This window comes from Moschus berezovskii, chromosome X (assembly GCF_049115385.1).
Source record: "Moschus berezovskii isolate FMDL1 chromosome X, NW_MosBer_1.0, whole genome shotgun sequence".
NCBI lineage: Eukaryota > Metazoa > Chordata > Mammalia > Artiodactyla > Moschidae > Moschus > Moschus berezovskii.
The window spans coordinates 91842330-91865359 of record NC_142488.1 but is presented as its reverse complement, the minus strand read 5'-3'; the positions used below and the strand labels follow the sequence as shown (position 1 = coordinate 91865359).

Genomic DNA, 23030 nt, shown 5'->3' with positions numbered 1-23030 from the left:
AGATGGGGTGGGGGTGGCTACAAAACTAAAGGAGGAGTTCCTTTGATACTTTAGAGAAAGACAAGCATTGGCACTTCTAAGGTGGGTTCTCATTCTCTCCCTATATACCAAACATATAGATCAATGCATCAGACCTCAGAGGAGGTATCAGGCAGTAATGTGAGGAGAGGGAAATTTTCTTTGAGTCAGCAAATGATGCTTCAGTTCAGTTCAGTTCACTCGCTCAGTCGTGTCCGACTCTTTGTGACCCCATGAATCACAGCACGCCAGGCCTCCCTGTCCATCACCAATTCCCGGAGTACACTCAAACTCATGTCCATCGAGTCGGTGATGCCATCCAGCCATCTCATTCTCTGTCGTCCCCTTCTCCTCCCGCCCCCAATCCTTCCCAGCATCAGAGTCTTTTCCAGTGAGTCAACTCATCGCATGAGGTGGCCAAAGTATTGGAGTTTCAGCTTTAGCATCAGTCCTTCCAATGAACACCCAGGACTGATCTCCTTTAGAATGGACTGGTTGGATCTCCTTGCAGTCCAAGGGACTCTCAGGGCATTTGTCACTTTGGTTCTTATCCTTCAAATCATGTGAAAAGCAACAACAAAGTCAGGACATCAGAGACAAAAGTGTCTAGAGAACCAAGGAATGCAAACACTTGACAAGAAAGAAAGTTTTATTGAAGCACACAGACATTTCAGGGGGTGTGGAGAACAAAGGAGCAAGTGACAGTCCAGGATCCCAAGTTATGCTTTCCAGTACAATATTAATCCACAACAAATACTATTTTGTTCACTTCACACATACAACAGAAACCACAGTATCCACCCTCAATTCCTGCAGCCTCATAGGACAGGCAGCTGGGCAGCTGACTACTGAAAGGAACTTCTTCTCCGGGATACACTCCTTTTACAGATGATTTTGGGAAGGTACAATTGTGAGAATTAAAAGGTCAGTTTGGGACAGTGGGTATCAGAAAATGAACCTTAGGTCAATAGACCTTTCTTAGGAAGGTTTCAGCCCACCACACCCAGGTTACATCTAGGTCAACTTTTGGAAACAAGAGAAAAAAAAATAGGAACTGAAACCATTTCAAGAAGGAGGTCAGAAAAGCTGTGTTCTCTGAACACACTCTCTTGGACACTAACAGCCCCCAGGCCAGAGAAAACACTGGACTGGTTTAGACCATAGCTGGCTATTCAGGCTGATATAACAGTTCAGTTCAGTTGCTCAGTCGTGTCCGACACTGCAACACCATGGACTGCAGTATGCTAGGCCTCCCTGTCCATCAGTAACTCCTGGAGCTTGTGCAAACTCATGTTCATCGAGTCGGTGCCATCCAGCCATCTCATCCTCTGCCGTCCCCTTCTCCTCCTGCCTTCAATCTTTCCCAGCATCAGGGTCTTTTCCAATGAGTCTGTTCTTCGCATCAGGTGACCAAAGTATTGGAGCTTCAGCTTCAGCATCAGTCCTTCCAATGAATATTCAGGACTGATTTCCTTTAGGATGGATTGGTTGGATCTCCTTGCAGTCCAAGGGACTCTCAAGAGTCTCCTCCAACACCACAGTTCAAAAGCATCAATTCTTCAGTGCTCAGCTTTCTTTATAGTCCAACTCTCACATCCATACATGACCACTAGAAAAGCCATAGCTTTGACTATATAGACCTTTGTCAGCAAAGTAATGTCTCTGCTTCTTAATATGCTGTCTAGGTTGGTCATAACTTTTCTTCCAAAGAGCAAGCGTCTTTTAATTTCATGGCTGCAGTCACCATCTGCAGTGATTTTGGAGCCCCAGAATATAAAGTTTGTCACTGTTTTCATTGTTTCCCTGTCTATTTCCCATGAAGTGATGGGACCAGATTCCATGAGCTTAGTTTTCTGAATGTTGAGTGTTAAGCCAACTTTTTCACTCTCCTCTTTCACTTTCATCAAGAGGCTCTTTAGTCCTTCTTCACTTTCTGCCATAAGGGTGGTGTCATCTGCATATCTGAAGTTATTGATATTTCTCTTGGCAATCTTGCTTCCAGCTTGTGCTTCATCCAGCCCAGTGTTTCTCATGATGTGCTCCACATAAATGTTAAATAAACAGGGTGACAATATACAGCCTTGTTGTTCTTTCCCAATTTGGAACCAGTCTGTTGTTCCATGTCCAGTTCTAACTGTTGCTTCTTGACCTGCATACAGATTGCTCAAGAGGCAGGTCAGTTGGTCTGGTATTCCCATCTCTTTAAGAATTTTTTAGTTTGTTGATATCCACACAGTCAAAGTGTGTAGACTGTTACACATGGCGGACACAAACACTACGAAAGATGTGGTATGTGAGAGCGAAAATGTCTTTCCTTTCATTAGGAGCTTTCTAGCCACTGCTATATCAGTTTAAAATGCAAAGAATCAGCACGGGCTGAGAGATGCTCCATTGCTGGTCCTCTGGGACCACTGAGAAGCCTTACCAGGCATGCCTGTGACCTAGTCCAAAGGCCATTATCTAATTAAAGTGCTCTTTTAAAACGACTCTATTATAAGGGTCCTGCAAAGGTCTAGGGAAGATGTTCAGAACTGGAAGCAACTTAGACATCTTCTTAGCATTTCCAGGAAAACTATTAGACCCAAGCAAGGCGGAAACTGCTCCAAACAAGAGTTAAAAGCCAAGTTTCAGAAATGTGTCAAGGTAGAAATGGAGTGAAAAGCATAAAGTGGAGAAGAAAGAAGGGACCCAGTCACCTCTCTTCAATCTTCTTCTGTCTTTAGTAAACCACCCTTGCCTCCCAGAGCCTTGGCCTCAGACCAGGCACAGCCTGAAACACAGACCAGTACAATTGCCAAAGGCAGCCAGGGCTTCCTGTGGAAGGAGAAACCAGGATAGCAAGACAGGAGATTAAAAAGTTGTTTTAAAAGATAAAAAAATTTAATCTCATAAAGTTATAAGAATCATGGACTCTGAAAATATATAGTAGTTAATGCACAAATAAAAATATTTTGAAGAGACCCTTATTCTTAAGCCTGCTTTAAAAAGGAGAAGTCTACATCACTCCAACATAATGAGATCCACAGAAATACACATTTATACACACACATACATCACACACATACACAAATTATAAATCTTCGCCCTTGGTTTCTTCGCTTCCTCTGACTTGCCCTGGACAGGGATGGACCTGCAGAGCAGGACAGGGCTCACAAGCCCAGCCTCTGCTTGGCCATTGAGGAACGGAGTTGCAGAGTCCCTTCAGCCCAAGACCCTGGGTACTGTCGCATCTTCTGCCACAGGCTCACTTCTTCCCCAGTCGAGTCCATCCAGTCCACCACTTCCCCGTTACTGATCCCTGAGGAAAAACACCAGAGGAAGCTGAACAGAGATCCCACTCCTCAGTCCACTGAGGAAGATGGGTTATGCATTAAGGGCAGTATCCCATAAAAGTGTGCTATGAAGATGGGCTAATGGGGACAGTGTTCTGGGAACAGCTCCCTGTTGACTCTGCACTGCCATATTTCTCCGCTCCTGAGATTCCATCAAGAGACTTCAACTTGATAAAATAGGGCTCCAAATGGCACACTGTATAGCTCGAGACCTCTTATTCTAAGGCTATTACAGCTAGGACCATTCTGTTACTGCCAAGTTGACTTATGATGGAAAGGGAGAGGAGGAGAATGCAGGGAAGGGAGGAAGAAAGGAAGAAAGAGGGAGAGAGGAAGGAAGGAGGGAGGAAAGGAGACAGAGAGGGTGAGAGGGAGGAAGTAAGAAAGAGAGCTGAACATTTTTATTTTCTAGCTGTAGACTCCAGGCTTGAAGTTTGGATCATATGGGGCCTCATTTCTAGTCTCTTGTACATTCATTCATTCAGGAAACATTTATCAAGTGGCCACTGTGTACTAACTACTCTTCCAGGCTCTGGAGGTACAGTGTGAACAACACAGAAAAAGTTCTGCCTGCAGGCAGCTTATGTTTGAATAGAGAAGATAGAAAATACAGAAGTAAACCAACAAGAGTGAGGTAAGCATCATACAGTGAATAAACAGTGATTTGTAGTGCCTAGATCAGGGTCTCCCTTAGATGAAGTGGTCTTTGGACCCCTCTGAGGAGATATTTGAGTCAGGAGCTGAAGGATAGAAAGGAGCCCTTCCAGACAGAGGGAACACTAATTGCAGAGGTTATAAAGTGGGGAGAAGCTTGGTATATTTAAGAACAGAAAGCTAGTCACCATGTTCAGAGCACAGTGAGCAAGCAGTGTGCCAGGATAGATAATAAATGAACAGAGGGTCCAGATCACACAGGGGCCTCTTGGCATGGTGAGAACTTTGGGTTGTTTTCTAAGTACAGTAGGAGCCTCTGAAGGGTTTTAAGCAGGGGACTGACATGAACTGGCTTACATTTGTAAGAACATCATTCTAGATGATTTGTGTTAAATATTTTGTATGAATTAACAATATATAAGTAATATTCACAGTCACAGGAATGCAGACTGTAGAGACAGAAAAGAGTATTCAAGACTAAGCCTTGAGAACCACCAATATTCCAAGTTTGGCTAGAGAATGAGGATGCCCCAAAGAAAAGAGTGGTGTCAACAGAAGCTAAGTTATTTCAAGAAAAAGGGAGTGATCAGCTATGTTAAACAGCATGAAAATTCTAGAATGATGAAAACAAAATTTTGACACAAGCAGTTGCTCAGTGGAGTGGTGGGACAGAAGTGGGATCACAGTGGACTGAAGACTAAAGGTCATGAGGGCATGGGGACGACTCTTTCTCAGAGATTAGAGGGGGGACGTGGGCTCAAGAGAAGGTTTGTTTCTGTTTATTAAGACTAGAAATACCAGAGCATATTGACTTTCACCTCCAATAGGGAGGTACAGAGAATAAAACTGATCAGACAGGAGAGACAGGCGATTCCAGAAGAAAGGTCATTGAGAAGGTGAGGGTGTTGTGTTCTAGAACACTTGGACAGAGCTTGGCCTTTGCTAGGAAGGACCCCTTCTTTTATATAGCAGGATGGAAGGTGGAAATCAGAGGTACAGATATAGGGACATTTGGGGATGTTTTTGGTGGGAAGCTGATGGCATTCCTGGGCATTCAGGGTACCGTTTATCTGTACACCTGACAGTGCATGAGCCTGGCCTCCCTCCAGCCCTGCACACAGTAGGCACTCAGTAAATCCTGTCTGAATATTCACTGAAAGGAAAGAAGACAACTCTTGACATAGAGGAGCTATGCAGGGAGGAGCTATGCCGTGAAAGTGGCTCAGTCATGTCCAACTCTTTGTGACCCCATGGACTGTAGCCCACCAGGCTCCTCTGTCCATGGGGTTTATCCAGGCAAGAATACTGGAGTGGGTTGCCATGCCCTCCTCCAGGGGATCTTCCCGACCCAGGAATTGAACTCGTGTCTCCTGCATTATGGGCAGATTCTTTACTATCTGAGCCACCAGGGAAGCCCATGCAGGGAGAGGGATGGGTCTATTCAGAGTGAAATATGTAAGAGGCCCTGAAGACAGTGAGGGTGAGGGGAGAAGCTCTCACCTGTGCCGACACCCAGCCTGACCCCACCCAGGAAGTCATTGCTGGCCAGGGGCTCCCGGTCCCACACAGTCAGTTCCAGGCACATGTGTTGGAGATCTTCCAGCCTCACACCATTGTAGACAAATGTATGGTTATAGTGGGGATTCAGGGTCTTCTTCACCACAGGAGTTTTACGCTTACTGGCCTTGTTCCTCATGGGAAGGAGGTATCTGGCAGACAGTGTGGAGGAGTCAACAACCTACTCAAAGTGGCAACATCTCTCTAAATTCCCCTTTCCTCTCCCACAGGCCTAGCCCAGGAAGGTGAGTCAAAACTCAGATCCAAGAACACATATTCCCTCCTTTGAATCTGCGGAAGCATAGTTCCTACCACCTCTACTAGATCATTCACCTGATTCAATGCCTTTAACCTGGAGAGAAAATTAATACAATGTTATTAGGGAGCTGTTGTCTATACTCCACCAAAAATGGGTTTTGAATATCTGGTTCCACCTCTATTGGGCAAAGTCCTCTTTAGTACAAAAACAAGAGTAATAAGCAATTTTGTTGTTCAGTTGCCAAGTCATGTCCGACTCTGTGACCCCGTGGACTACAGCACGCCAGGCTTCCCTGGCCTTCACTATCTCCCAGAGTTCACTCAAATTCATCTGCATTGAATCGGTGATGCTATCTAACCATCTCATCCTCTATCATCCTCTTCTCCTCCTGCCTGGAATCTTTCCCAGCATCAAGGTCTTTTCCAATGAGCTGGCTGTTCACATCAGGTAGCCGAAGTATTGCATTGTAATAAGCATAGGCATTGCCAAACATGATTTCATATTTTCTAGAGAACTGAAGTCAGTGGAGGTGAACTGTAACTTGGGAAAAGCTGGCATTGCTTAAATACTGTGGTAACAAAGTCCTGAGTCCCCATCTTGACAGTGGAGGAATGCAGATTTTTATTCAGGATTAATGGCACAAATCTACAACAAAGGAAAAGTCGGATCTAACTGTCCACCACTCTCCTTTTTGGAAATCAGCACTGCAGCCCAGTCCAAACTGTAGTGCCAACACAGTAGTGGAGGCTGGGCCATTACCTAATTTCAAGAACAAAGCTGGCTGCTGGAGGTGGCAGGACACACAGGGATAATGTCCACAGAGAAAGGTTTAGTGGGATTCCTCTCTGAGCTCTCATGCCCTGCAACTGGTTAATTTGGTGCTGGTCCATGGACTCACCCCTTCACAAAGCTGTCTGAAGTCTCTCCTAATTTGGCAGCTGTCAGGTTCTTGGCTTCTTTGATCCACACCTGGAGCTCTCCCCCTTTCCCACCTTTACCTGGAAGGGATATCAGCCAAAGCAAATGAGTTCTGACACCTTCACATTTCTCTAGAGCTTTATCTACAAGGCACTTTCTCTCCTGGTTCCTGAAGACAGCCAGCTCCACAATAAGCGGACCACACCTACCTTGTATTCGCAGTACCCAGCACAGTGCCTGACAGTGAGCAACAGGCACTCAAATCATAACAAAAATAGCAATAAAGGCTTACTGAAAACTGGCTATGTGCCATATTCTACATTAAGCATTTATTCCTCAAAACAATTATATGATATAGACTATCATTGTCCTCATTTTACACATGAGAAGATTGAGGCATAGAGAAATAAAGTTGCCTGATATTTGTTGAATGATTGAAAAAAGGGAACTCCTCCACTTCTGTTCTGGATCCCAACCCCATGGCAATAAGACTCATCAGGCATCATCAATTTCAACCCCCAGCTCACATTTTAATATCTCGTTCTCTACTGGTTCCATTCCTTTCAGTCTAAACAGATGCTAATCTCACTTCTGCTTTTAAAAAATTCTTTTGAAAGAATATTTCCCTTCACCCTATCTCCTTTTCAAGCTCTCCTCCATTGTTCTCTTTTCTTTCACCATCAATTTTCCTAGAAAATAGAGTCCACATGCATCGCTTCTACTTCTTTGCCTCATTCACTCAGCCTAGTTTCTAGTGAAATCTGGCTTCTGCTTCCACTGAGATCCACTGAAAATGTAATCTAATGCCGAGGAGTTGTGTCTTCTCACTGGGCCTGACAGGCCAGTGGTATTTCAATACTGTTGACAACCCTTGCTCCCTTCTTCAAGCTCTCTCCCAGCTCTCTTCTGATAAGCCTCTACCTCACTGGCTTCTCTTCTCCCTCTTCATACTTTAAATTGTTCCCCATTGTTCTCTTCTTGCCTCTCTTTTCTAGTCATCCTGCACAGCCTCCTTGGAAATCTCACTGACTTCCCCATATCCTATAGATTAGACCTTGCTGCAAGTAACTTTTTAAGAAATTTTTCTTAAAATTTCTTGATTTTCTTGTGTTGCCAAAGCATCAAGTTCAACTTCTTACCATTTATAGCCAGGCTCCAATCCCATCAACAATTCCATCTCTACTCCCACATCTACATACCAGAACTCCAGCCCCACTTAACTAAGAAGTTAACTGTCTCACAGTCACACACTACCTCACATTTATCATGCTTTTTTCGAACCTTTGTTCCTGCTATCTCCTCTCCTTAGAAAGTGCTCTTTTCACCCTATCCTCTTCCTTTTCTGCCTGGTAAAGTCTTAAGTCAAATATCATCATTACTTCCTTTTTAAAACTCTTCCAAATACAACCAGACAGAATTCATCGCTCCTGTATCTATGTTCTTTGAGCGGATGACTGTCATTCTTTCCAAAATAAGCTGTGCAAGGGAGGGCAAAAATCATGTCTTATTCACCTACATATCCACAGTCACTAGTACAGTGCCTGGTGTGTTGACTTACTCTTCCCCAGCCTTCAACTTCCTGTCCCTTATACTTATACACCACCCTTTCCAACCACCTTCTCTCAGTCCTGAAGTTTTTGTTCTGTTCTGACCTCTTAGTAGCCTTCCAGAGCTAGACCAAGACCAAGTTAGTTTAATGGCATCAAAAAAAGACAAAACAAAAAAATAATTCCAACTTGAAGGCTTCCCCTTCTGGTTGAAAAACATAAATCGCTTACTTACTACAGAAATCTTCCTTAGAAGACAATCCAGTGTGAATCATAATCTGGTCTCTCCAACAGTGCTAGCCAATAGCCAGCACCAACCTTGCACAGATCAAATGCAGAAAACTAAGAGCTAAATCCAAGGCACCAAAGAAAACTTACTCTTTTTCTGGTCATTTCCAGTGGGGAGTTTGGAGGCTGGGATATATTTCAATGAAACCACCAACTCGCCTTTGTGTGTTGGCAAGCTAGTCGAGGACTCAGCACTGATCTGAAAGACAGGGAAACCCAACAGGTCAGGCTGGGCTATTCAGACTGTTGAGACCTCTCACTGAGGCAATTCTAAAATTACCCGCAAGAAGAGCTTCACAGCATAAAAGTATCCTCCTCCTTATGAATACCATCCAGGATCCCTAGGTATGACAGTCACAGGATTCTAGGCAGTTTCTTCAGAAGGAGCTGCAGAAGAACTAACAAAGAGCATTCTGTGATGCTGGCTGTTTTGCTACTCTGGGGATACTGTTGCTGCTGCTGCTACTGCTGCTAAGTCGCTTCAGTCATGTCCAACTCTGTGCGATCCCATAGACAGAAGCCCACCAGGCTCCCCCGTCCCTGGGATTCTCCAGGAAAGAACAATGGAGTGGGCTGCCACTTACTTCTGCAATGAATGAAAGTGAAAGTGAAGTTGCTCAGTCCTGTCCGACTCTTCGCGACCCCCTGGACTGCAGCCCACCAGGCTCCTCTGCCCATAGGATTTTCCAGGCAAGAGTACTAGAGTGGGTTGCCATTGCCTTCTCCGGGGGATACTGTTACTAGATTCCAAATACCCTTGAAGGTCTTCAAGCAAGGCTGCCATACAAACTGACAGGGGACTGACGCCATGATGAAGAATCTTGCTACCAACATTGTTAGTGATAGCCCCAAAGTGGAAACAATCTAAATGTCAATCAAAATAGGAAAGGTTAAAAGAGTGATTTTAATGCCCTTGTATGGCATATGGCATGTGATCCTCAAAAAGGATGCAGTGAATCTCTACACACTAACAGGGAAAGATATCCAAGATGTACTGTTAAGTCAACAAAGCAAGATGCAGAAAAAGTATCCCACTTATATTAAAACATATTCTTATTTGTATATGTGAGTATATATGTTAATAATGATTATCATCATTGTCACGCATACAGTACTTACTATATCTGCCAGGTATTGTTATAGTATTTTAAGTATATCATTTTGTTTAATCCTCAAGATACTCCCAATAACAAGAGTATAATTACCCCCACTTTACAGACTATGGAACAGAGGAACAGAGAAGTTAAGTAACTTGCCCAAGATCACATAGTAATTGGCAAAGCAAGGATTCAAATTCAGAAAGACTGGCTCTCGAATCCATGCTTTTAAGCACTATGCTACACTGCATAGAAAAACCCAGAAAGATACAAACTGAACACTTATATCTTCTAAAGAGGGGAGTAGAATGGGGAAAGGAAAAACGGCTTTCACTTTTTACTCTATTTCCATAGCATCTTTTTAATGAGAATGGCAAGTATCACTTGTATGATGTTCAAAGATCAGAAGTTTTTTTTTTTCTTAAAGAGAGCTTGTGGATATTTGAGGGCTCGGTGAAACTCTGTTACTAGGATTTGAATATGCCACAATTTTAATTTTATGTTACTTTTGGTTAATTACTCTCTCTACCACTAGAATCTAAATGCCAGGAGACAGGAATCAAGTGTTTTTATCATTGCTCATCCCAGCATGCCTGACACTTAGCAATGTACCTGGCATATATAGGTGCTCTACGGATAGTTCCTGAAAGAATGCAAGAGGGAATGAGTGGGTGTCAGGGATGAGCAACAAGTGGCCATGAGCAGCAGGATGGTTTCACTCTGCTGGCTCTCTTGGCATGGCTGTGTTCCTTATGCCTTGGAATCCAAAGCATGAGCTGGTGCAGATCAGAGGTGCTTTTCCCTGCCTGTGTTCACGGGGGCTCCTCTAACACAAGGTCTCAGCTCTGAGTATTGCAATACAAGGAAGGCATAATACCCATCAGTCTGGAAAAATGTACCATATACCAAGAATGCACGGCAGTGTAATGGATGAAAGAGACACAGAAGGATAGCGAGGTGGATGCCAGGAAGAGAAAACTGAATGGGAGCAAACAGATTAGGGCAAGAAAAAAAGGAAAGTTCAGAGACAATAAATGAGAGAATGGTTTCAGTTAAAATAAATATGCAACACTGGAGTGGTTGTTTATAAAATATCTATACAATTTGTTAGTCTCTGGATTGTGAGCTTCAGTGGACTCTTAAAAATTAGGGTTTAACCTTAGCTGGAAATTGGCATGATTGGCCTATTTGTTTCAAGAGCATATTTTTATTCTGGCTCAAAATAATTTCAAAGAGCAAACAGTTCCATTTCAGTGCAGGTTTTTCTTTTCATGGAAGGCATTCTTTGTTGGCAGTAGTTCATGATGGTTTACAATGATATTTCCATTATAATTGTATCAACTGTAGGCCCTTGAGAGAATGACTTATATGTCAAATGCTTAAGAAATTATAAATTTCTAATAATATGCTATAGCTTTCTTATAATGGCTTTCCTATTTTTATTAGTACTTAAAGGGAGATTTTTAACGTTGTTATTATATTTTTGGAGGGCATTAGCTTAAAAATACCGAATGTTCATTTCCTTTGACTCAGCAATTCCACCACCAGAAATTTCTCCTACAGTTACACTCACAAAAGAAGGACTAGATATAGTATACCATAGTTTTAACAGAGAAAAAAGAGGCAAAAAAATTAAATGCCCATCAGTGGGGGAACTGTAAATATAATACATGTACAGGAAGAATGTGTTATGTGTGCTTAGTCACTTAGTTGTGTCCGACTATTTACAACCCCACGGACTGTAGCCCACCAGGCTCATCTGTTCCTGAGGTTCTCCAGGCAAGAATACTGGAGTAGGTAGCCATTCCCTTCTCCAGGTGATCTTCTGGACCCAGGGATTGAAACCAGGTATCCTGCACTGCAGGTACATTCTTTACCATCTAAGTCACCAGGGAAGCCCATGTGAAGAATACTATCCAGCAATTAAAATGAGATAAACCTGTAGTGATGGCATAGAAAAATGTCCATGACAAATGACAAAGTGCTAAATGAAAAAAATCAAGATATATATACACACAATGAGAAGAACTCATTTGTGTAAAAAGGAAAAAATGTAAATCCATATTTATATATCTGTGCTGCTTAACACAAAATTTCTATAAAGATATTCAAGTAGTTGATAACAGTGCTAAGCTACTTTTCTTTTTTATATACTTCTATATTGTTTTATGCGATCTCAAAAACAAAAGAATGATCTCTGTTTGTTTCCAAGGCAAACTATTCAATATTACGGTAATCCAAGTCTATGCCCCTACCAGTAACGCTGAAGAAGCTGACTTCTATGAAGCTGTACAAGACCTTCTAGAACTAACACCCAAAAAAGATGTCCTTTTCATTATAGGGGACTGGAATGCAAAAATAGGAAGTCAAGAAACACCTGGAGTAACAGGCAAATTTGGCCTTGGAGTACAGAATGAAGCAGGGCACAGGCTAACAGAGTTCTGCCAAGAGAACGCACTGGTCATAGCAAACACCCTCTTCCAACAACACAAGAGAAGACTCTACACATGGACATCACCAGATGGTCAACACCGAAATCAGATTATATTCTTTACAGCCAAGGATGAGCAGCTCTACACAGTCAGCAAAAACAAGACCAGGAGCTGACTGTGGCTCAGATCATGAACTCCTTATTGCAAAATTCAGACTGAAATTAAAGAAAGTGGAGAAAACCACTAGACCATTCAGGTATGACCTAAATCAAATCCCTTATGATTATACAGTGGAAGTGAGAAATAGATTTAAGGGACTAGATCTGATAGAGTGCCTGATGAACTATGGATGGAGGTTTGTGACAGTGTACAGGAGACAGGAATCAAGACCATCCCCAAGAAAAACATGCAAAAAAGCAAAATGGCTGTCTGAGGAGGCCTTACAAATAGCTGAGAAAAGAAGAGAAGTGAAAAGCAAAGGAGAAAAGGAGAGATATACCCGTTTGAATGCAGAGTTACAAAGAATAGCAAGGAGAGATAAGAAAGCCTTCCACAGCGATCAGTGCAAAGAAATAGAGGAAAACAATAGAATGGGAAAGAGTAGAGATCTCTTCAAGAAAATTAGAGATACCAAGGGAACATGTCATGCAAAGATGGGCTCAATAAAGGACAGAAATGGTATGGACCTAACAGAAGCAGAAGATATTAAGAAGACATGGCAAGAATACACAGAAGAACTGTACAAAAAAGAGCTTCACGACCCAGATAATCATGATGGTGTGATCACTCACCTAGAGCCAGACATCCTGGAATGTGAAGTCAAGTGAGCCTTAGGAAGCATCACTACGAACAAAGCTAGTGGAGGTGATGGAATTCCAGTTGAGCTATTTCAAATCTTGAAAGATGATGCTGTGAAAGTGCTGCATTCAACATACCAGCAAATATGGAAAACCCAGCACTGGCCACAGGACTGGAAAAGGTCAGTTTTCATTCCAATCCCAAAGGAAGGCAATGCCAAAGAATGCTCAAACTACCGCACAATTCCACTCATCTCACACACTAGTAAAGTCACGCTCAAAATTCTCCAAGCCAGGCTTCAGCAATATGTGAACTGTGAACTTCCAGATGTTCAAGCTGGTTTTAGAAAAGGCAGAGGAAACAGATCAAATTGCCAACATCCACTGGATCATGGAGAAAGCAAGAGAGTTCCAGAAAAACATCTACTTCTGCTTTATTGACTATGCCAAAGCCTTTGACTGTGTGGATCACAACAAACTGGAAAATTCTGAAAGGGTTGGGAATACAAGACCACCTGACCTGCCTCTTGAGAAATCTGTATGCAGGTCAGGAAGCAACAGTTAGAACTGGACATGGAACAGACTGGTTCCAAATAGGAAAAGGAGTACATCAAGGATGCATATTGTCACCCTACTTATTTAACTTATATTCAGAGTACATCATGAGAAACGCTGGGCCAAAGGAAGCACAGCTGGAATCAAGATTGCCGGGAGAGATATCAAGAATCTCAGATATGCAGATGACACCACCCTTACGGCAGAAAGTGAAGAACTAAAGAGCCTCTTGATGAAAGTGAAAGGAGAGTGAAAATTTTTTCCTAAAGCTTAACATTCAGAAAACTAAGATCATGGCATCTGGTCCCATCACTTCATGGCAAATAGATGGAGAAACAGTGGAAACAGTGTCAGACTTTATTTTTCTAGGCTCCAAAATCACTGCAGATTGTGACTGCAGCAATGAAATTAAAAGACGCTTACTCCTTGGAAGGAAAGTTATGACCAACCTAGATAGAATATTAAAAAGCAGAGACATTACTTTGCCAACAAAGGTTCGTCTAGTCAAGGCTATGGTTTTTCCAGTGGCCATGTATGGATGTGAGAGTTGGACTATAAAGAAAGCTAAGCACAGAAGAATTGATGCTTCTGAACTGTGGTGTTGGAGAAGACTCTTGAGAGCCCCTTGGACTGCAAGGAGATCCAACCAGTCCATCCTAAGGAGATCAGTCCTGGGTGTTCATTGGAAGGACTGATGTTGAAGCTGAAACTCCAATACTTTGCCCACCTGATGCAAAGAGCTGACTCATTGGAAAAGACCCTGACGCTGGCAAAGATTGAGGGCAGGAGGAGAAGGGGAAGACAGAGGATGAGACGGTTGGATGGCATCACTGACTCGATGGGCATGGGTTTGGGTGGACTCTGGGAGTTGGTGTTGGACTGGGAGGCCTAGTGTGCTGAGGTTCATGGGGTCACAAAGAGTCAGACATGACTGAGTGACTGAACTGAACTCATAGTGTTTTAATTTTGAACCAAGTACACATCAATCCTTTTATTCTTAATGTTCTTGATAAGCAATATATGTAGACATGGTAAAAATTTCAAATGTTATAAAAAGGCATACAAAGAAAAGTAAATCACCCTCCCACCTCAGTTTCTCTTTTTAGAAGCAGTCACTACTGCTACTTCTATGTCTATCTTTCCCAATTTATTCTATCTACCATGAACTATTTTTAGCATTGAAAAATGCTAATTTTAAAAAGTTTTACAGAAGAACCTTGGCACTGAAAAGTTCTGATAATCAAGAAGTCCTAACTCTGCTTTAGCAACATCATCTTAACCAGAATGACAGTAACCTACTAAACACCTTTTGTGTGCCAGGCACTGATTGGTACTCTGTATACAATCCTGCAGAAGAGAATATTATTATCATTTCCACTTTATAGATGAATAGACTAAGGCCCACAGAAGTTAGGTGACTTACCTAAGTTAGTTTTTAAGTTAGGTAATTTACATAGCTGTCAAATCACAGTGTCTGGATTCAAATCCAGCTCCACACTCAGATCCCAGGTAATATTACACACTGCTACACTTTCCCCTGGGATTCCATTTCCAAAGTAATACTTTCCCTGGCTTGTATGACAAAGAGCACGGGAAGTGGAGCTCCATGAATTGGTTTACTTCCCATTTCTGTAGTGAAAAGGGTAGTCTGGAAAACCAGCACAGATGAGGATACATCCAAAAGGTTAGCTTGGAGAAAAGGCACAAGTCATGATGTTAGGATACACCCAGACTCTGGAAGATTAGGAGGCAAAACTTGACACACATATATATGAAAGACTTCAAAGGGGAACCACGGCTTCATAGTTCACCTGGCTTGTAACAGAAGAGATTACTGACACTTGCCATCCAAGAGCAACTGAAATTACTGTTAAACTAGGAAACCCCAGCAGGGGGCGCGAGAATTCCACAGACTACAATCAAAACTGTTCCTGCAGAAGTCACTGCAAACTCTGTAAGGAGTTGTTAAAGCAGACTACCTTTCCATGTAAAGGGAGACAATGATCCAGTTTCTTATCAAGCTTCCAGGAATCCATCTGGACCTCTGCCTCTCCAAGAAAAGTGTTTCTGCCAAAACGACCGTGATGCCACACCGAGAATTGCAAAGTCCTCTGGGCCAAGAGAGATTCTGGGATTTCATACTGTGAAAGAAACAGAGACACCCAAGATGATTAGTTCATAGTAATTCCTCAGAAAAAGATAATTCCAAAATCTGAGCAAGCATACTCAAAGTTCATAGTCCTGATCAAATCACTTTAGTCCCTAAGCACTTTGAGTTTCATCCCTCAAAGCCTTTACTTATCCCATTTCACAAAAACCTACCATACTACAGGGGAGGACCTGGGATATAAATTTTTCTTTCAGTGAGTAAGAGAACACTGGAATATGCAAAAGAACTGCCAGGGAGACTCCTGATCACAAATGACCCCTTAAAATGAGATTTTCGACCACGTGGCCCTCCAACTTCACCAGAATCCAAGAAAATCAAACCAGCTTTGTTTGCTGAGAGGTCAGGATATGAATAGATGCCCACCGTGTATCCTTAAACACAGACATGGCCACAGAAAACCATGATGACCAGCCATATAGTAGAGGAATTGCTACAGCTCAGCACAGAAGACAGAACAAGTTCTCCTATCCTCTCAGACTCTAGATACTTACTCTGAGGATCTCATCATATAACGGATTAATAGTGTCCTGCTTGATGCTGGTTTTTCTTTTTCCTTGGCGGGATTTGTCTGGCAGAAGATAAGCCTTCACATATCTAGAAGCCAAGGAGAATATTAAGTCATTGGCTGTCTTTCTGGAAACCTGCTTCTCACTTCCCTGCCCTCCATACACACAGGCCATGATGAAATGAAAATATCACATCAAGCCCTCTTATACACACCATTCTTGGATTTTCCCAATCCTGGCCCCTTTCCCACATCTCCCCTAACTGCTCTCAATCACACCTCTCTGTCTGCCCAGGAAGTGAGAGCTCTGGTTCAAGGGTGCCCAGAGAGATGGTGGGGTCTGATCATCTCCAAGCACTGCAGGGTCCAGAAGCACTCACGGGTTTGAGCGCTTCTTGGCTTCATCAGCATAGGCCAACTGCTGGCACTCCTTCACGTGAATGACCAGAGCCTGTGTTTGCTGCTCGTACTTCAGAGAAAAGGCAATCTTTCCAGTCACAAAGATGTTCCCGAAATCACCAGCTTCACTATAGATGCTCATCATGCTGCCAATCGTACTCTGAAGATAAAGCACCCACGTAACAGGTGGTTACTAGACTTATCGTGGTGAGCATTTTTAAATTTAAAGAAATCATTATGTTGTATAACAGGAACTAACATAGTGTTATAGGTCAATTATACTTTAAACACAAACAAAACTCATAGAAAAAGAGAGTAGATTTGTTGTTATAAGAGGCAAGGGGTCAGGGGAGGGGGAATTATATGAAAGTGGTCAAAAGGTACAAACTCCCAGTTATAAGATAAATAAGTACTAGGGATATAATGCATAGTATGATACACACACACACACACACATATAATTAACACTGCTGTGTGTTATATATATTAAAGTGGTTAAGAGATCAAATACTAAGAGTTCTCATCACAAGGAAAAAACTCTATTTCTTTAATTTTGTATCTATATAAGATGATGGATGTTCCCAAACTTATTGTGGTAACCATTTCAGATGTATGTAAGTCAAATCATTATGCAGTATACCTTTCACAGTGCTGTATGTCAGTTATATCTCAATAAAACTGGAAGAAATAAACAAACAAGATAAAGCACCCATAAACATCTGGTGAAGGCACACTCTCCCTGACACATTGCTCACATTTTCACTCATGAGAAAGTCATAGTCACTAAACAAAGCAAAAGCCCCTGCAACTAACCAGTACTGCCAATGGTCTTGTACCCAGAATATAAGAGACAGCTAACAGTACACTCACAACTGCTCAGGTTTATCAATCAGCTCACCCAGGCTCTGAGCTGCTCTTCTTATTCTCTTTTTATACATTTTTATTGTTAATTTTCAACTGATCCAGAAGGTGGGCAAGGAGTAGCGGTAGCGTGCAGCTGAGTCTGATTTTGGTGTATATTATGTATGTTACAAATGTTGGTTAGAAGGGATCAGTTACCAGTGAAAATAAGGGGCATTAATTATCTGTGGGTTTCTTTTATCCACCTTATCCCTTTCAAGGCCTATAGAGCAAAGTGATTATGTCAGACTTGGAGGGAAAATCCCACCAGAGGTGAAAAGCTACGTTCCTCTCAGCTAATAATCAACTCTGCAAGCCTACTGTTCTCTTCCTGTGTGTGAGTGTGATCATCTAATTACCCTGCTTTTTGACTCTGTTTCCTCTAAACATCAATCTTCATACTTAATGGCAGAACTAGGCCCTGATTCTTAAATGTCCCTTTAACTTTATGATTCTAATTGGTATAGTTTTCCCTTAGTCATATCCTGATGCCAGTTAACCCTGCCAAGACCCTTCTCATGGCATTCATTGCCCTTGAATGTGAAACTTTGGGTGTGCTCTGATGAGGATACCTGACCTTTCTCACTTTGTGGCCTGGGTACCTTTTTAGGGTAGAAGTTATGGGTTACTGTTCACAAAGCTGTGATGAACATCTCTAGCCCTAACTACCTGAAATAAGAATTTCCAGGGCAGAGACTAACAAAGTCACCTAACTGTGCACTAAGCAACTATGGTTTAACTTGAGAAAAAGAACAAACAAATGCATCTCACTTACCTAGAAAGAATAACCAGAACTTCCCCACATCCTGACTTTGCTCTAGGAAAGCACTTCCATCTTTCCAGTACCCCAACATGTCCACAGACACAGAACTAACCATGGAGGAACCACTTCTCATGCTGCTTCTGGCGAGCTTCTGACGATGCAACTTCACCAGGTGGTCAATGTCTTCTTCTTCTTCCTCTTCCTGGAAAGATAAATATAGATTCAGAGTTAACAGAAATAAGAAAAAGTTCAAAAACGAATATCTTTCCTTTAGTAGGGGCCATAATTGTTGCTAAGCTCTGAGGAGTTATGTGCACACATACATGCTTATCTCTATCTCTGTGTTTCCCTATTTCAGGCTCCCAAACTGCATCCCAATCATCCTTCCCAAATCACAAAATAGTAAGAATATCTCTTTCTAATTTTACTGCCCCAACCCAGCCATCTCTACATTTTATTAAGTGTGGCATAAATCCCTTGGAGAAGATTGCCATTAGTCCCACCATAGAGCCACCAAGCAGATGACCCACAAACTGGAGAACAATTATATCAAAGAGTGTCCAGGAGTCTCCAGTGGAGGCGTGGGTCAACAGTGGCTTGCTGCGGGGTCAGGGGCACTGAATACAACAGATCTGGGAGCCGCAGAGCATGCTGGCATAAGTCCTTTTGAAGGAGGTCACCATTACTGCCATTACCCCTATCATAGTTTGGCCTCAAGCCAAACTACAGGGAGGGAATACAGCCCCACTCATCAGCAGAAAACTGGATTAAAGATTTACTGAGCTGGGCCCCCCCCATCAGAGCAAGATCCAGATTCTCCCACAGCTAGTCCCTCCAATTAGGAAGTTACCACAAGCCTCTTATCCTTATCCATCAGAGGGCAGACAGAATGAAAACCACAATCAAAGAAAACTAACCAAACTGATCACATGGATCACAGCCTTGTGTAATTCAATGAAACTATGAGCCATGCAGTGTAGGGCCATCCAAGATGAACAGCTCATGGTGCAGAATTCTGACAAAATGTGATCCACTGGAGAAAGGAATGGCAAACCACTTCAGTATTCCTGCCTTGAGAACCCCATGAACATTATCAAAAGGCAAAAAGATATGACACTGAAAGATTAACTCTCCAGGTTGGTAGGTGCCTAATATGCTACTGGAGAAGAGTAGAGAGATAGCTCCAGAAAGAATGAAGAAGCTGAGCCAAAGAGAAAACAATGCCCAGTTGTGGATGTGACTGGTGATGAAAGTAAAGTTCGAAGTTGTAAAGAACAATATTGCATAGGAACCTAGAATGTTAGGTCTGTGCATCAAGGTAAATTGGAAGTAGTCTAATAGGAGATGGGCGTGAACATCGACATTTTAGGAATCAGGGAACTAAATGAACTGGAATGGCTGAATTTAATTCACCATTATATCTACTACTGCGGGCAAGGATTCCTTAGAAGAAATGGGGAAGCCCTCACAGTCAACAAAAGCATCTGAAATGCAGTACTTGGGAGCAATCTCAAAACAACAAAATGATCTCTGTTACAAAGGCAGACCATTCAATATCACAGTAATCCAAGTCTATGCCCCAACCACTAATGCCAAAGAAGCTGAAGTTGAATGGTTCTCTGAAGACCTACAAGACCTTCTAGTACTAAGACCATAAAAAGGTGTCATTTTCTTCATAGTGGACTGGAATGCAAAAGTAGGAAGTCAAGAGATACCTAGAGTAACAGGCAACTTTGGTCTTGTAGTACAGAATGAAGCAGGGCAAGGCTAACAGAGTTTTTCCAAGAGAATGCAGTGGTCATAGCAAAAACCTTCTTCCAACAACACAAGAGATGACGCTACACATGGACATCACCGGATGGTCAATACTAAAATCAGATTCATTATATTCTTTGCAGCCAAAGATGGAGAAGCAAAATCAAGATTGGGAACTGACTGTGGCTCAGATCATGAACTCCTTATTGCAAAATTCAAACTTAAATTTAAGAAAGTAGGGAAAACTACTAGACCATTCAGGTTTGACCTAATACAAATACCTTATGATTATACAGTAGAAGTGATAAATAGATTCAAAGAATTAGACCTGATAGACATACTGCCTGAAGAACTATGGACGGAGGTTCGTGACACTGTATAGGAGGCTGTGATCAAAACCATCCCCAAGAAAAAGAAATGCAAAAAGGCATACTGTTTGTCTCAGGAGGCCTTACAAATAGCTGAGAAAAGAAGAGAAGTGAAAGGCAAAGGAGTTAAGGAAAGATACCCAACTGAATGTAGAGTTCCAAAGAATAACAAGGAGAGATAAGAAAGTCTTCCTCCATGATCAGTGCAAAGAAATAGAGGAAAACAAGAGAATGAGCAAGACTAGAGATCTCTTCAAGAAAATTAGAGCTATCAAGGGAACATTTCATGCAAAGATGGGCAAAATTAAGGACAGAAATGGTATGGACCTAGCAAAAGAAGAAGATATTAAGAAGAGATGGCAAGAATACACAGAAGAACTGTACAAAAAAGACCTAATGATCCACATAACCACGATGGTGTGATTACCCACCTAGAGCCAGACATCCTGAAATGCGAAGTCAAGTGGGCTTTAGGAAGCATCAGTATGAACAAAGCTATGGAGGTGACATAATTCTAGGTGAGCTATTTCAAATCCTAAAAGATGATGCTGTGAAAGTGCTGCTCTCAATATGCCAGCAAATTTGGAAAACTCAGCAGAGGCCATGGGACTGGAAAAGGTCAGTTTTCATTCCAATCCCAAAGAAAGGCAATGCCAAAGAATGTTCAAACTACTGCACACTTGCACGCATGTCACACACTAGCAAAGTAATGCTCAAAATTCTCCAAGCCAGGCTTCAACAGTACATGAACCAAAACTTCCAGATGTTCAAGCTGGATTTAGAAAAGGCAGAGGAACCAGAGATCAAATTGCCAATATCCACTGGATCACTTAAAAAGTAACGGAATTAGAGAAAAAACATCTACATCTGCTTCATTTACTACGCTAAAGCCTTTGACTGTGTGAATCACAACAAACTTTGTAACATTCTTAAAGAGATGGGAATACCAGACCACCTGACCTGCCTCCTGAGAAACCTGTATGCAGGTCAGGAAGCAACAGAACAAGACATGGAACAACAGACTGGTTCCAAATTGGGAAAGGAGTACGTCAAGGCTGTATATCGTCACCCTGCTTATTTAACTTACATGCAGAGTACATCATGCGACATGCCAGGATGGACGAAGCACCAGCTGGAATCCAGATTTCTAGGAGAAGTATCAATAACTTCAGATATGCAGTTGACACCACCCTTATGGCAGAAAGTGAAGAAGAACTAAAGAGCCTCTTGATGAAAGTGAAACAGAGTGAAACAGCTAGCTTAAAATTCAATATTCAAAAAACTAAGATCGTGGCAACTGGTCCCATCACTTCATGGCAAACAGATGGGGAAACAATGGAAACAGTGACAGACTTTATTTTCTTGGGATCCAAAATCACTGCAGATAGTGACTACAGCCATGAAATTAAAAGACACTTGCTCCTTGGAAGAATAGCTATGACCAAGCTAGACAGTGTAATAAAAAGCAGAGACATAACTTTGCTGACAAAGGTCCGTCTAGGCAAAGCTATCTTTTTTCCAGTAGTCATGTATGGATGTGAGAGTTGGATCATAAAGAAAGCTGAGCACCAAAGAATTTATGCTTTTGAACTGGGGCGTTAGAGAACACTCTTGAGAGTCTCTTTGACTGCAAGGAGATCAAACCAGTTCATCCTAAAGGAAATTAGTCCTGAATATTCATTGGGAGGACTGATGCTGAAGCTGAAACTCCAATACTTTGGCCACCTGATGCAAAGACTGACTCATTTGAGAAGACTCTGATGCTGGGAAAGATTGAAGGCAGGAGGAGAAGGGGACGATAGAGAATGAGATGGTTGGATGGCATCACTGACTCGATGGACAAGAGTTTGAGCAAGCTCCAGGAGTTGGTGATGGACAGGGAAGCCTGGCATGCAAAGAGTTGTACATGACTGAATGACTGAACTGACTAACTGAAGCATTTACTTGAGCCTCCAACCATATATCAAGCAATGTTTAGAAAACAAAAGAGACAGTGAAATATAATCTCTTTCTTTAAGCAAGTTAGCAACCAGATTTACTTTAGAATTGAGGGAGAAATAAAAATTCATGTTACCTTTTCCTAAGGAACTAAACAGGTAAATTTGAGACTATCAGGTAGCAAAGTCAACTTTGCTTGCGTGCATGCTTAGTTGCTTTAGTTGTGTCTGATTCTTTGTGACCCTATGGACAGTAGCCCACCAGGCTCCTCCCCATGGGATTCTCCAGGCAAGCCAAAGTCAACTTTATATATATATATATATATACACACACATATATATAATTTTTCATATGGTGACCAAGTGAAATACAAGGGTACTTACCATATCCACAATGAGGCCTGGGACAGATTTGCTCCTGTCTCCCAAGGTGCCACTTTCATGCCCCACATCTTCCGGGCGAAGATCGATCACAGACTTAGTATATTCTGAGTGGAAAATAAAAAACCAAAGCAAAAGAAACATACTCTTTTCCATACCAATAACCCAAGTACTCAGAACTTCAATCTCAAAAGGCCATGAAGGGAAACCAGCTACCTGAAGGCCTGAGGATTTTTCTGGTGTTCTTCTTGAATATCATTTCACCCTCATCCACAGATACCACATTTTGACCCCTAGGTTGAGCTTCCTAGGAACAGATAAGGGAAAAATAATAGAAAAAGACAGTTGGGTAGGTAGAAGAGTGGACTAGGGAAGAAGACTCAGATATTCACTAAATT

The 23030-nt window shown here is 42.1% G+C and overlaps 1 protein-coding gene across 5 annotated transcripts in view; it reads right to left on the bottom strand.

Moving 5' to 3' along the window:
• Nucleotides 1-655: 655 nt before the first annotated feature.
• Nucleotides 656-23030, bottom strand: part of SYTL4 (synaptotagmin like 4) — a 125060-nt gene continuing 102685 nt past the window's right edge. For all 5 annotated transcript variants that reach the window (XM_055438408.2, XM_055438411.2, XM_055438409.2 and 2 more), the window contains 10 exons: nucleotides 22849-22939; nucleotides 22636-22739; nucleotides 18304-18393; nucleotides 16510-16688; nucleotides 16116-16218; nucleotides 15434-15595; nucleotides 8664-8772; nucleotides 6719-6818; nucleotides 5505-5713; nucleotides 656-3316 (listed from right to left, as the gene is read on the bottom strand). In XM_055438408.2, coding sequence (XP_055294383.2) covers nucleotides 3168-3316; nucleotides 5505-5713; nucleotides 6719-6818; nucleotides 8664-8772; nucleotides 15434-15595; nucleotides 16116-16218; nucleotides 16510-16688; nucleotides 18304-18393; nucleotides 22636-22739; nucleotides 22849-22939 — 1296 coding nt within the window. In that variant the 3' untranslated portion in view covers nucleotides 656-3167. The remainder of the gene's footprint in view (nucleotides 3317-5504; nucleotides 5714-6718; nucleotides 6819-8663; nucleotides 8773-15433; nucleotides 15596-16115; nucleotides 16219-16509; nucleotides 16689-18303; nucleotides 18394-22635; nucleotides 22740-22848; nucleotides 22940-23030) is intronic.